This window comes from Neophocaena asiaeorientalis, unplaced genomic scaffold (genome assembly GCF_003031525.2).
Source record: "Neophocaena asiaeorientalis asiaeorientalis breed wild unplaced genomic scaffold, Neophocaena_asiaeorientalis_V1.1 scaffold606, whole genome shotgun sequence".
Classification (NCBI taxonomy): Eukaryota; Metazoa; Chordata; class Mammalia; order Artiodactyla; family Phocoenidae; genus Neophocaena; species Neophocaena asiaeorientalis.
In genome coordinates, this window is record NW_020173687.1 from 421,277 (window position 1) to 434,590 (window position 13,314).

Sequence of the window (13,314 nt, forward strand, 5' to 3'; positions counted from 1 at the left end):
GCACCCCAGGTGCACCAGACGGATGTGTCTCTGCATCCCTGAAGCCGAGCTCAGCACCTTCCCGCAGCGCTTCCACAGACACTGGAACAGCCCCTGCAGCGAGCTCTGGGTGACAGGGGGCGGTCAGCCTCGGCGCCCCCCACGTCCACCCCGCTCCGAGGGATGCCCTGGCTCACCTTCCTCTTCCTCAGGGCAGGCTCCCCGAACAGGAAGTGGGCTGCCTCAGGGGGCAGCGGGGGCGACGGGGTAGATGGAGAGGACTGGTCACTGGTCAGGCCCCAGCCCCCATCCCCGCTGCTGCCCGGTGGCCGCACCGGGGCCTCCCGCCAAGGCTCCAAGCTGGGCTCTGCGGACACACACCGGCGCCAGCATCAGGACTTTTGGGGGCCACGGCTGTGCTGCAGACGCTGCTGGCTACGAGTCCCTGAGTGCAAAACCTCCGCCTGTTCACCTGTCCACAGGTGAGCCTGGAGGGCAAAGAACCTCTTGGAGGAGGTAGTGGCCGGGAGGAGCTGACCACGGCAGCCGGGGGACAAGCCTCTCCAGCACAGAGAAGGAAGACCAGAAGCGTACGGGGTGGGGAGCTGCCTGGCCAGCCAGGTGGAGATGGACAGGTCACGGAGGCCTGCAGGCCTGGGGCACTGCAGCTTGGGCCGCAGGGAGGGGCCTGGGGCACTGCAGCTTGGGCCGCAGGGAGGGGCCCTGGGGGTCCTGACGTCGCTTCAGGCCTCGGGAGATGGATGCACTTAGAAGATGGTATTCCAGGCGAGCGGCTCTGCTTGCCCCACAGCAGCTTGTAGGGTCCTGAGCCCTGCCGGCACCCCCCACCCCAAGCCGGGCCTCTAAGTCTCACCTGTGCTGAAGGCTACAGCCGGGGCCCCCAGCAGGAGGGGGCTGGTGGACAGGCTTGTGAGGGCTGCAGCAGCCATGACCTCGTCCAGCCGGGCTTTTCCTGGGGGGGCTCTGGAGGAGATGGGGATGGGGGGGGTGGAGGGGTGGGTAGGGCCCAAGAAGTACTCCAGGCCCGTCCCCGTCCCGGCACACGTGCAGGCCTGGGCACGTGTGTGCACCCAGCTCCCTCACTCCAGGAGCCGGGCAGGAGGCCCAGCTCCACCTCCAGCTTGGGTTGCCGAGCTCCAAATCCCCAGGAACCACCGGGAACAAGCCTGGGCTGGGGTCTTTCCAAAGCCCGACTTCTCTGCAGCCTGGGCTTTGTTCCACCGTGGCTCCTTCAGACCCTGCTGCTGGACAGGGGTCTGAGGCCCCGCCGGTGGGGCCAGGCCAGGCCAGCCCTCCCCCCAATCACACATTAACCAGGGTTGTGCAACAGCAGCTGCGGGCCTAGCGCCAGACCTGGGAGGGCGGGAGCAGCCAGCAGCCAGCAGCCAGCAGCCAGCAGCAGCCAGCGGAGCCTGGGCTCCAAGCACAAGCGGGTCCCTGGGCCCCAGCGGGCAAGGCCAGGGCCCGCCCCCGCCTGCGCAGCCAGCCCGGGGTGTCAGGCACCTGGGAGGGTTTCTCTTTCTGCAGACAGAGCTGGCGAGACAGCCATCAGGGGCCCCGGGATGCCTGGGCAGTCGATTCCACGCGGGCCTCACAGCCTCCTGGGCACAGAGGCTGACAGGCGCCCCCTCCCAGTTCTGCGCTCTGGCTCTCAGGGTTTGGGGAGGAACAAGGCATACTGATACATCGGTCATTTCTGCTTAACTCCTCCAGGGCTGGAGAGCCGAAAGGCAAGGACAGAAACCCAGTTCAGGATGCTGACCTGCCCTCCACCGAGGCGCCCCTCGCAGGGGTGGGGTCTGGAAGGCTCCAGCCCGCGCCCCATCCACCACCCCTGCACACACAGGCGCACGGGTGCACACGCCCCCTCGGCCTGGCACGCGAACCCCGGCTCACCTATGCCCTGGCACCGGGATGTGCGCCGACGGCGTCGGTGGCCCCGCCGCCCCCGCCCCCGGGGCCCCGAGGGCCGCGGCCCGAAAATGCCCCTGCGCGAGCTGCCGGGCCCGGGAGGAGGCCGCGTCTCCTTGGCGGCCTTCCCGGGAGCAGGTTATTCTTTAACGCACGACTGCCCACCTCCCGCGCCCCTTATGTAACTCCAGGGGCTGGGTGGCAGAGCCTTCCCTGTCGTTCAGGGTTCAGGTCCCACCTTGGGGTAGCCACCCTGTGGGCCGGCTCACCGCTCGGAGGAGCCCCTCGGCCTGAGGACTGCCCGCCAGGGCTTGCCTCCCTACCCACTCGGTCTTCTGAGCCCGACCAGCCGGCGGCCCCAGGTGTGACAGGGCGCAGGTACCCAGCACCCCCAGCGGGAGGAGGCCCATTCCCAAGGAGAGGTTTTCACTCCTTCCGGACACCACCCCGCCAAGCCTCCCAGGCTTTCAAGAAGAGCAGGCTGAGGTATAGCAGTGTTCATGCTCCCTGAGCTGGGGCTTTATTGAGACCCTGCCCTAGAGAGGACATGGCAGCCAGGACCCTAGGGACCCCATAGGCTGACAGCACTGCTATCCGGAATTCGTGCTGTTAGCCGCGTGTGGGGGAGGGGACTCTGTGGGAAGTGAGGGGTCGCACCCCACTCTGGAGGAAGGATCATCTGTACTTGGGTGTTCAGGGCAGAGGGGATGAAGACCCCTCCCCAGGCTTAGACAGGAAGCAGGGGGTCTCCATGCCCTGCACATGTCCTCTCCTGGTAGGAGTTGGAGCTGGGGGGTTCCAGGTCCCCAGGGGCCTCCATCTCCTGGATGCTCTCATACACGTTTTCCAGGAGGCTCTTGTCCACGCCCAGGCCCCTGAGAGGGAGGACCTCATAGGCCAGGCCCCTCCCCAGAGCCAAACTCGCTTCCCCACCCTTGGGGTCTTGCTGGTCTGTGGAAGGTCCTGGGTCCCTCCTTTTAGGCCTGCTGACCCTGGAATACAGGATGTCCACCTGGAGAGAGGAAGCCAGTCCAGGGAGGGCTCAGCACCATCCACTCAGCCGAGGACCTGCCCAGTCCCACCCACCCTACCTCACACCCTTCACTTCACCTGAGCAGCTGGGGTTGCCTCAGCTTTCCCCTGCTCCAGGCCTTGGGGGCCCCGATCTGTTCCCTTGAGCTTCTGGACACACGCATACTCAGCCACCACGGGTCTGGCCTCGGGACCGGGCAGCTGTGCCCCTGCCCACACCCCAGAGGTGACTGCCAGCCCGGTCCTGGGGATGGCAGCCAGCCCCACGTTGGAATAGGTGGCCTCAGGGCCGGTGGAGGGCGTGGCCTGGTGTGGGAAGGCTGCCGGGGGCCTGGACGTCGTGCCTCTGGACGCCTCCAGCCACCGTGGGCGCAGATCCATGCTGGCAGGCCGTGGGGCTGAGGGTGGGGGCAGGGCAGAGATTACTTAGGGGTCCGGGGAGGCCTGCCCGCTGCCAGGCCCCAGCCCTTCCACCAGCTCACGTCTGCTGCAGAGCCAGCTGCGGTGCAGCTCGTGCAGTCTGCTGTCCGACTTGCCGAGGGAGCAGTGGTAGGGTCGTCTCAGCAGTGACTGGGGGCAAGGAAGGCTGGCCGGTCCCCCGCTGGCCCCAGGGACACCCTGGCACTCACCGCTTCTGCTGGCATTACACTGTCCTGCGGCCCAGACAGCTGCCTCTGTGCCCGCTTCCTGGGTGCAAGAGGGTCATCAGAGCGGGGAGGCAGAGGTGCGGGTCAGGGGCGTCGGCCTCTGGTCCAAGGCCCGTAGCGACGTGTGTGTGTGTGTGGGGGGAGGGGGGGCAGGAGGGCCGAGGGTACCTGTGGCCTCATCCTGTGAGGCCGTGGATGGGCCTGGGGGCAGAAGACAGGGGGCTGGGGGACTGGGCACCAACCTGACAGCCCCACTTCTGCACCTTGTGCTGCCGGAAGGTCCCCCACCCCGTGCTCTGACTCAGCACACAGGAAACCCCAGGGCTCAGCAGCCCCTCTCTCCTACGGAGGCCGAGGGGACACAGCCTCAGCGCCTACCCTCCCGCCTCTGCCCAGGGGTGAGGCACGCTCTGCCTGGCCCCCATGAGGACCTGAGTTGGCAAAGATGACTCAAGTGACGGCCAAGCACGGCCAGTTGAGGAGGGGCAGGGCAGCTGGGACCTGGCCGAGGCCCCACTGTAGTCACTGAGGCCAAACCTGAGAGCCAGGGAGGCCCCCAGGTCACACCCCAGGCTAGCAAACCACAGGCCACAGACTCACCTACAGCCATGTCCTGCCCAGGCATGGCTCCTGTCCAGGTGATGCCCCCTAGCTGTCCACTACAGAGACTGACCCCCCGAGAGGCTGGAAAGCTGGGGGTCAGCAGGCAGGAAGGGCTGCTGTGGACACTGACCACCCCACCCCTGGCTCTCCATCCCTCCCCTCCAACTGCCCCTGCCATCGGACGTCCGCTTCCTGGAGTCCTGGCACAGGTGCCGGAGGTGAGGGGCCAGCAGCGTGCAGCTGTCTCCGAAAGTGGAGGCCAGTCTGCTCAGACCCAGGGAGTGGGCTTTCCTCACCAGAGGGCCCAGGTCCCAATGCCCTGACCTGGTAGGGCCCATTCAGCACCTAGGGTGGCGGGCAGCTTGGGCACCTCGAGCCGCAAGGCCTCGTGTCGCCCTTGGCCCAGCTCCCCACCTAACTTCCTGCCCGTGCACCACGCCGCGTCTTCCCACGCAGCCGCCACGGCAGCCTCACCCACCTGCCGTGGCCCTGCCTGGGGCCTAGACGGGGCTTGGCAGGGGTGTGCTGCGAGCTGGTGCTGATCGGAGGCCCTAAATCATGTCTCCACCCACGATGCAGTGGGTGCATGTGGGCGACAAAACAGGCAGGCACAGACCCAGGGTGCCAACACCCCCTGCCCCACCGGGTCCTCCTGCCTCGATAACGGCGCTCCCTCTTGGCCCCACACAGCCATGGTCTCCTTCCATCACTGCAGCACCGGGCTCACCTGCCTGTGGGTGTCAGGCAATGTGGGGGGCACCCTAGGCTGTGACCGCATCTGGGAGAGCAGCAAGGATGCCCGTCCTCCCGGGCCCTCTGCCTCTGGGCAGGGTGCTGGGCAGCACCCTCACTCAGGACCCCTCCAGCCCAGCCCCGTGATCCGGTGCAAAGACCCCTCCTCCTCAAAGCCCCCACAGCCAGCCGGGCCTCTACTAAAAGACACTGCAACAAAGTCACTTTAATGTCCTTGCTCAGGAGACAGCCCAGGACACTGGTAGGTGGGCTCAATGGTCAAGGAAGTGTCAGGAAGGGACCTGGCAGGGACCCCTGCAGCCTGTCTCCTCTCAGCAGTGGCCACATGCCCGAGGCCGGCAAGAAGGCCAACTGTGAGGGCTGGCCCCTCTTCCAGTGGCATTCTAGCTGTCGAGCGACAGCTGGTCTTCCTGAAGGCAGCGGGAGCCGGGGTCCCTGAGCTCTGTCCACGCCACGTGTGGGGGCCCTAGAACTCAGTCATCTTCTTGTGGGTGTCCGCCTTCCTCTGTTCCCTCTGCAGGCCCGCCTCCTGGGCCCGGAGCTGCCCCAGCTGCCGCTGGGCTCCCGCCAGCTTCTCCTGCAGCTGGGCTGCTGTCACGCTGTGCCTAGGGAGGGGCCGCCATTCAGCACTGCCCATCATCCTCCAGCCCCTCCTCAGATCTGGCCCGCCGCCCTCGGGTCGGGGCGAGCTCTCACCCAGGCACCACGGGCAGGGGTGCGGCGTGGCTCGGGCAGGGCCCACACGTACCGGCCAGCATTGCGGGCAAGGGCCTCCTGGATGCCCCGGATGGCTCGCTGGGTCTGCTCGATCTTCTCCTCCGTCTGGAAGAGCTGCAGGCTCAGGGCGCGCTTGGCACTCCTGCTGGCGTGGTACACCTCCTCGCCACTCCTCCTTCCCGGGGGCGCCACCCCCGCCTCCAGGGCCCCAGGGGCCCCGCCTTTCAGCTTCTCGTTCAGGAAGTCAAACACACTGCGAGACGGTGGGCGGCCCCTAGGCCCACCCCCTCTGCCCCGGCATTTTGGGGGCCTGCTGGCGCCAGCCTGGCTGCCCCTGGTCCTCTTCTGCAGGATCTCCGCGCACTGGTCCAGCGACTTCCCTCGCGGCAGCACCACAGCGTGGATGGGCTCCACCCGGCCCTCCGCATGCCGGCCCAGACCTGGGGGTACACCGAGCTGGCACTGCCACTGGACTCTGGGGCCGTGCTGAGGGAGCCCTTCAGCCCCCCGTGCAGCACACACTCACCCTTGCCAAACTCATAGCCCATCTTGGCGAGGAGTCTGGAGCCGATGCCCCGCGTGTGCACCTCCCAGCCGGCGAAGGCGGAGCTGCAGGTCCCGGGATCAGCAGCAGCAGGTCCCACCACTGCAGGCGTCAGAGGGCAACAGCTTAACCCAGCTGGATACGGGGCATCCTGGGCTCCGGCCAAGGTTAGCCCAAGAGCTCAGCTCTGGGCCAGGGCCAATCCCCGGCACCCCGGCTCCCTGCCAGTTGCCAGGGCTGTGTGGTGCGAACAACAGGCAGAGCCTGTGGCAGAGCCCAGCCCTCTCCACACTTCAGGGTCACAGCCTGGTCACGTGGTGGCCCCCGTCCTATTCCCTGGAGGTGGGTGCTGCCGTTCCCTTAACAGAGAGCAGTACTCGCCTCTACCTGCCAGCTCAGTCCTCCCCTCCATCAGCATGGACAACTTGGCTAACAGACCCCAGGCGGACACGCCCCTGGGGGAGGGCCAGACACTGCTAGCCAGTTCCTCTGTCCACCCGCCAGGTCCCCATGCCCTGCAGGAAACCGTCCCTTCCTGTGCATCCCACCTACTCCTGTGGCTCGCGTGGGACTGTCATCATTCCGGGTTTCTGCATCTGTGGGTCTCCAGACCTGCCGCAGACCCATCACGCACCCTCTCATCTCCCCTGCCCGCTGTGGGGGCCTCGCGTCTGCCCCCTGCCCCGAGTGCGTCCTCGTACTGACCACAGTATGGGACCCTGCCAGCCAGGAGCCTCTCGGGGTGGCAGCAGCCGTACCTCGAGCATAGCTGGGGTCGTCCACGTCACTGCCGTCTGAGTCAGAGGAACCTGCGGGCTCTGTGCGCAGCGGGGGCAGGATGCTGTCCCCCTCCACCACGGCCTCTTTCAACAGCAGAGAGTCAAATTTGACCGTGTAGTAGCCACTGTCCACATCTGGGGGGGCACAGAGGCAGCAGGGCAGTGGCCTCAACACATGGAAGGAGCCACTCTGGAAGCTGGGAGCAGGGCGGGGCCGAGGCCAAGTTGGGGCCTTGCTCCTCTTGGGCGTGGGGTGGGATCCCAATGCCCAAACAGAGGAGTTGTTGGGCAGGACTAACGTGTGACACACGGGGAGGGTTCCCAGAAAGGACCCCGTCAGGGAGGCCCCGGGCAGCCTCACCAGTGATCCGCGCTGGGTGCCAGAGGCCATCCTGCCGCTTGGCCAGACACGCAGAGCCGGCCTGCAGGGAGCTCAGGTCCGGGTCTTGGAAGGGGCGCAGCTCATCCACAGAGACCACCTGCCCATGGGAGAACCTGCAGAGAGGGCCATAGGGATGCAGACTCAGATACGGCCACCACGGCCCCGTGAGCCGGGAGAATCCCGTCTACCTGCCTGGACACCGCCTGGACAGAAAGGATGGACGGGGAGACAGACACACACATCTATATACATATCTGCTGAACACGTGTGTACAAACATATGACACACACACCCATGCACACACGTACACACATCCACTGAACACACACGTGTATAAACATGCACACAATACACACCCACGCGCATATACACGGAACACGTGTGTACAAACAACACCCACTCACACGCACACACAATATACACTGAGCACATGCGTACGCACGTATGCACACATATACACATCCATGCCCATACACGCACCCGTATACACACACGCACAATACACCCACACACATTTATGCATGCACGCACACGTGTGCGAAACACGCACGCACACACGCGTACATGTGCGCACACGTACGCGTGCACAGGCACACATATACTCGTGCACACACACGCACACACACGTGTGCACATATAGGTACACACACACGTACGCAATGTACCTGCACACGTGTGTGGACGTGTGCATACATGTGTACATGTGTGCGTGCATATGTATGGACACACACACTTGTGCTTGTGCTCTCACTCTCAGGATGGACCTGGGTACCCTGAGGAAAAGATGCTTCGAGTTTCTCCCCAGCCTTCTGGGCTACAGTCATGCATACACAGGCACACACATGGCTGGTAGACGTCCTTGTGATGAGAGCTCCCCGGCGCCTCTCCACCAGATACAACAGGTCACCAAGGCAAGTGTGTCTGCGTGCTCTCACAGGACGGAGCCCTCCCCAGCCAATCAGAAAGAGCTGTAACAGTGCTGCCTGGACTTCTAGATGTCAGTGAAACAGTGAAACCAAAATGAAAACCGGGAGGAGGTGGGGGAGGAAGTGGGAACAGAGGGCCGCAACCTTTAACTTTGCCAAATAAAGACAGGAAGCAACCACGCACACATCTCCTGCTGTGCCCCCATTTCAAGGAGGAAGCGGTTCTAACCCCATGAGAGTAAGTGAAAACAGGCACTCGCTCCGGACACACAGCCAGCCCTGCCGTGGCTGGCCTGCTAGGTTGAGTCCATGGGGAGAAAGGAGAGGAAACAAGGCATTTCAGTCACCTTCCAGGAGCAAACAAAGGTGGCCTCGGATGCCTCCCTGGCGGGGTTCTGGCCAGTTCCTTCTCACCCCGACTGTCCTCAGGCACCCAGGGTACCACCAACGGCCAGTGGCACAAGCAGCTGCAAACCCGGCCCCCGTGCCCTCCAGCGGGCACAGTGCCCTCCAGCGGGCACAGTGGTTGGAAAGCCCTCCTCAACCAAGAAAGGATGCCAGACTCGGCGAATTTGCTCAAACACCCCCTCAACACACCCAGACACTACAGACGCCACCAACTAAACCTCCCTGCAAGAATCTTTGGTACTCTTAGAAGCCCTAAAATTTGGTGTCCCCCTTAATCCAGCAAGCGCTTCTAGGGAATGACCCTAAAACAACAATAATGAAAGTATGTAAGGACTGAGCCAGAAGGATGTGACTTGGAAATAACCTAAGTTCCCAACCATGGGGAGTAGTTAACGGCGTGTCCATGAAACGAACGTCAACCACGAGCCCAGGCAGCCTGATCAATGGAATGAAGTGCACCCAGGAAGAGCCTCTCATACAACAAACTTCACGCAGGACAGAGGAGGTGTTACCAATGAGGCAGGAAAGCACACACTGCGGATTTCATGAGGAAAAAATTAAAAATTGGTTTCCCATACAAAAAACCCCAACAACACCCCACTCGATCATCTGCTTCACAACATTCACGAAAATACACTCCAGAATAAGTAAAAACTTGAACCAGAAAACAAGCATTTAGAATGAGTATACACCACAACTCAGTTCGGTTTATCCCAGGAATGCAAGGGTGGTTCAACACATGAAAGCCATTCAATTAAACAGAGCACATTAATAGAAAACTAGCACGTCAACTGATACAGAAAAGATACTTGAAAAAATGCAACACCCTTGCATGTTAAAAACACTCAGGGGCTTCCCTGGTGGCACAGGGGTTAAGAATCCGCCTGCCAATACAGGGCACACGGGTTTGAGCCCTGGTCTTGGAAGATCCCACATGCCACAGAGCAACTAAGCCTGTGTGGCACAACTACTGAGCCTGCGCTCTAGAGCCAGTGAGCCACAACTACTGAGTCCACGTGCCACAACTACTGAAGCCCGTGCCCCTAGAGCCCGTGCTCCACAACAAGAGAAGCCACTGCAATGAGAAGCCCGCGCACCACAATGAAGAGTAGCCCCCTCTGGCCGCAACTAGAGAAAGCCCGTACACAGCAACAAAGACCAAATGCAGCCAAAAATAAATAAATAAATTTATTATAAAAAAAACCAACCAAAACAACACTCAACCTGATAAACAGCAACTATGGAAAACCCACAGCTCACATCACACTCAGTGGTGAGAGACTGGGTGCTTTCCCCCTAAGATCAGGAACAAGACAAGGATGGCTGCTCTCGCTACTTCTATTCAGTGTAGTATTGGAAGTTCTAGGCGGAGCAGTTAAGCAAGAAAAATAAAAGCCATCCAAATTGGAAGGGAAGAAGCAAAAGTGGGCCTCCTTGGCGGCACAGTGGTTAGGAATCTGCCTGCCAATGCAGCAGACACAGGTTAGAGCCCTGGTCTGGGAAGATCCCACATGCCACGGAGCAGCTAAGCCCGTGCGCCACTACTGGGCTTGCACTCTAGCGCCCGTGAGCCACAATTACTGAGCACGTGTGCCACACCTACTGAAGCCTGTGCACCTAGAGCCCATGCTCCACAACAGGAGAAACCACTGCAGTGAGAAGCCCGCGGACCACAATGAAGAGTAGCCCCCTGTTCGCCACAACTAGAGAAAGCCCAAGAACGGCAACGAAGACCCAATGCAGCCAAAAAAAAATTAAAAAAAAAAAAGAAGCAAAAGTACCTCTATTTGTCAATGACATAACTGTATATACAGAAAACCCTAAATAATCCAGAAAAAAATCCTATTAGAGCTAAAAAATGAATTTGATAGTGTTATAGGATATAAGATCAACATAGAAAGATCAGTTGCATATTAATACACTAAAAATGCACAATCTAAAAATGAAATAATTTCATTTACAGCAGCATGAAAATGAATAAAATACTTAGAAATAAATTTAACCAAGGCTTGTGAACTACAGAACATTGCTGCAAGAAATTAAAGAAGACCTACATAACTGGAAAAAGATCCCATGTTCATAAATTAGAAGACTTCATATTATTAGGATGGCAATATTACCCACATTGATCTACAGATGCAATGCAATTCCTATCAAAATTCCAATTTTCTTTTACACAGAATCGGACAAGCTGATTTTAAAATTCATATGGAAATGCAATGGATCTTGAATAGCCAAAAGAATCTTGAGAAGAAGAAAAAATGTTTGAGGACTATGTACTTCCCGACTTCAAAACTTACTACAAAGCTACAGTCATCCAAACAGTATGTACTGGCATAAACACATCCAGTCCATTGGTGTGGACCAATGAACTGGATGAGAGAACCCAGAAATAACCCCTCACACACATCAGTCAGGTCTCGTCAGGGGTGTCATGACAATTCAGTGGGGAAAGGACAGTTCTTTCAACAAATGGTACTGGGAAACTGGATACCTACATGCAAAAGAATGAAGCTGGACCCTTACGCCATTAGAGCATGTGATTTACAAGGGAAATTTTCAACAATATTTTATATCAAAATAGAATAAGTTATATGAAATATTCAAGGAAACTAATACGAGACAAGAATCTTATACAGTTAGTCCCCTACATACGAACCTTCAAGTTGCGAACTTTCAAAGATGCAAATGTGCCACTGCATGCCAGCTGTTGTACTGTACTACTGTACTTTTCAAGGTACTGTAAGATTTAAAATGTTTTATTTTTTGTGTTGTTTTTTATATATTACTTGTGCGAAAAGTACTAACAGCCTATTACAGTACAATACTATATAGCTGATGGTGTTTGTTGGGTACCTAGGCTAACTTTGTTGGACTTATGAACAAATTGCACTTACGAACGCACCCTCAGAACAGAACTCGTTCATATGTAGGGGACTTAATGTATTCAATAAAACTGCTCTTCCAGTATAAAAGACACAAACAGAACCTAATCAACATGCCAGATCTCCGAAAACATTATTCCTGTGAGCCCTTCCTGAAGAATCTACCAGAAAACGAGTCTCATACAACCGAAACGCTAAAAAGACCCCAACAGATCGAATGATGGTAAGCATGAAATGCAGAGGTCCTTCTAGAACTAAGGTTGAGAGTAAAAGGGAAACAATGGCTGTAACAGCCACAAGATCCAACAACGCAGGTCTAGTGCAATCACAAAGACAGAGGGAGAATGTGGGTAGTAGTACGTGTAAAAATGCTTTTAACAGTTTTCAATCATCATAATGGAAGAATGAATGAATGTTATTCTGAGTGTCCTGTGTGTGTAAAATGGGATAAAACAAATTAATTATGGGTCCTTTGGAGCCCATCATTTCCTATGTCCTTGAGAACCAGAGTCCCGGCATAAAGAAGGAAATACGGATGTGATCCAGAAAAGATTAAGTAGAAACACTGCAATCCTTAATTTGAATTGGAAATATCAGTATAAATTCACAAAGTATTTGTCCTTAAAAACATAAGTATGTGGTATGGGTACATATACACTAACATGTACATTAATTAGTGTGTGTCCACCTATATTTCCTAGGTCCGTCTGCTGAAAAAGCCTACAGTGATGAACCAACTAGCAGCAAAGTGCATCCCGGTGCCCCCACTGTGGGTTGTGAAATACCATCTCCCATTAAAAGAAACCAGGGCTTCTTGGAGACTTGGGTGCCTTCAGGTCTGGGGTAGGAAGAGTGCAGATAACTGTGGGAAACCCTGGCTCCTGGGGCTGTGTCAAAAGGATGTGGGAGCCAACCTGAAGAAGCTCCCACTTGACAAGGGTGAGACAATTTGAGTTTCAATAAAGATAAGAATCTGGGCTTCCCTGGTGGCACAGTGGTTGAGAGTCCGCCTGCCGATGCAGGGGACACGGGTTCGTGTCCCGGTCTGGGAGGATACCACATGCTGCGGAGCGGCTGGGCCCGTGAGCCATGGCCGCTGAGCCTGCACGTCCAGAGCCTGTGCTCCACAAAAGGAGAGGTCTCAACAGTGAGTGGCCCGTGTACCGCAAAGAAAAAAAAAAAAAAGATCAGAATCTTCGTGGACTGAAATTCATCAAATATATTTAAATCCATCAGTCCATATGGATATTAAATATTTTTTAAAAGCCAATTTATCACCTCAGGATGAAAGAGAACCAATTTGCTATCTTGGAAACCAAGGAAACAAAACAGAAAAGTCTGGCATTACCCTGCCTTTTCCATATGATCTGTACCACTAGATAGCCAAATTGTAGACAAGGAAAGGCATCTCCCTATAACGTTCGGCTAGTAAATGAACTGACAGAGTTAAAGAGTTCTTTTTTGCAATCCACACCGTATCAGTGGATCTCGGCGTTGAGCACCGTTGGCAGCTATACATCAGGTGCCTCCTGACAAAAGCACAACACGTAGAGACACGCCCAAATGGGGGTCCTGAGTGTGACCAGGTGCCTGGATCCAGATGCCAGCCTGCGGTGGACACAGGAACATGCTGGGCTGCACCAGGGCGGTCGATGACGGTCAAAGGGTCTGGTCCTTCAACAGTGAAACTGTGAGTCCAGGAGAGGCAGGGGGGGGGGGGCGGGGTG

General features: G+C 57.8%; 3 protein-coding genes across 4 annotated transcripts in view; all 3 read right to left on the bottom strand.

The window, feature by feature from the left end:
* SLC2A4RG (SLC2A4 regulator) overlaps positions 1-1,889 on the bottom strand; it is a 2,708-nt gene extending 819 nt beyond the window's left edge. The window contains exons 1-4 of the mRNA XM_024750160.1: positions 1,504-1,889; positions 854-963; positions 177-346; positions 1-105 (exon numbers count right to left, since the gene is read on the bottom strand). The exon at positions 1-105 is cut by the window's left edge and continues 42 nt beyond it. Coding sequence (XP_024605928.1) covers positions 1-105; positions 177-346; positions 854-963; positions 1,504-1,694 — 576 coding nt within the window. The 5' untranslated portion in view covers positions 1,695-1,889. The remainder of the gene's footprint in view (positions 106-176; positions 347-853; positions 964-1,503) is intronic.
* Positions 1,890-2,406: 517 nt separating this feature from the next.
* Positions 2,407-4,215, bottom strand: LIME1 (Lck interacting transmembrane adaptor 1). The gene is made up of 5 exons (XM_024750167.1): positions 4,191-4,215; positions 3,759-3,791; positions 3,426-3,638; positions 3,022-3,341; positions 2,407-2,923 (listed from the first exon to the last, which is right to left on the bottom strand). The coding sequence occupies exons 1-5, from the start codon at positions 4,213-4,215 to the stop codon at positions 2,639-2,641; spliced, it is 876 nt and encodes a 291-aa protein (XP_024605935.1). The 3' UTR covers positions 2,407-2,638.
* A 911-nt stretch (positions 4,216-5,126) lies between these two features.
* Positions 5,127-13,314, bottom strand: part of ZGPAT (zinc finger CCCH-type and G-patch domain containing) — a 12,839-nt gene continuing 4,651 nt past the window's right edge. Inside the window, exons 2-6 of one of the 2 annotated variants that reach the window (XM_024750393.1) lie at positions 7,348-7,481; positions 6,966-7,070; positions 6,190-6,309; positions 5,695-6,103; positions 5,127-5,551 (exon numbers count right to left, since the gene is read on the bottom strand). In XM_024750393.1, coding sequence (XP_024606161.1) covers positions 5,413-5,551; positions 5,695-6,103; positions 6,190-6,309; positions 6,966-7,070; positions 7,348-7,481 — 907 coding nt within the window. In that variant the 3' untranslated portion in view covers positions 5,127-5,412. Of the gene's footprint in view, positions 5,552-5,694; positions 6,104-6,189; positions 6,310-6,965; positions 7,122-7,347; positions 7,482-13,314 lie in introns of both variants that reach the window. The other variant, XM_024750392.1, reaches the window with a different exon arrangement.

Bases quoted from the DNA above. Each gene is read 5' to 3' on its own strand.
- LIME1 (XM_024750167.1), bottom strand. From the start codon at position 4,215: ATGCCTGGGCAGGACATGGCTGTAG. The intron at 3,792-4,190 runs GTGAGTCTGTGG...TTCTGCCCCCAG, and splicing joins TGGGCAGGACATGGCTGTAG to GCCCATCCACGGCCTCACAG. The intron at 2,924-3,021 runs GTGAAGTGAAGG...TCCTCTCTCCAG, and splicing joins AGGCAACCCCAGCTGCTCAG to GTGGACATCCTGTATTCCAG.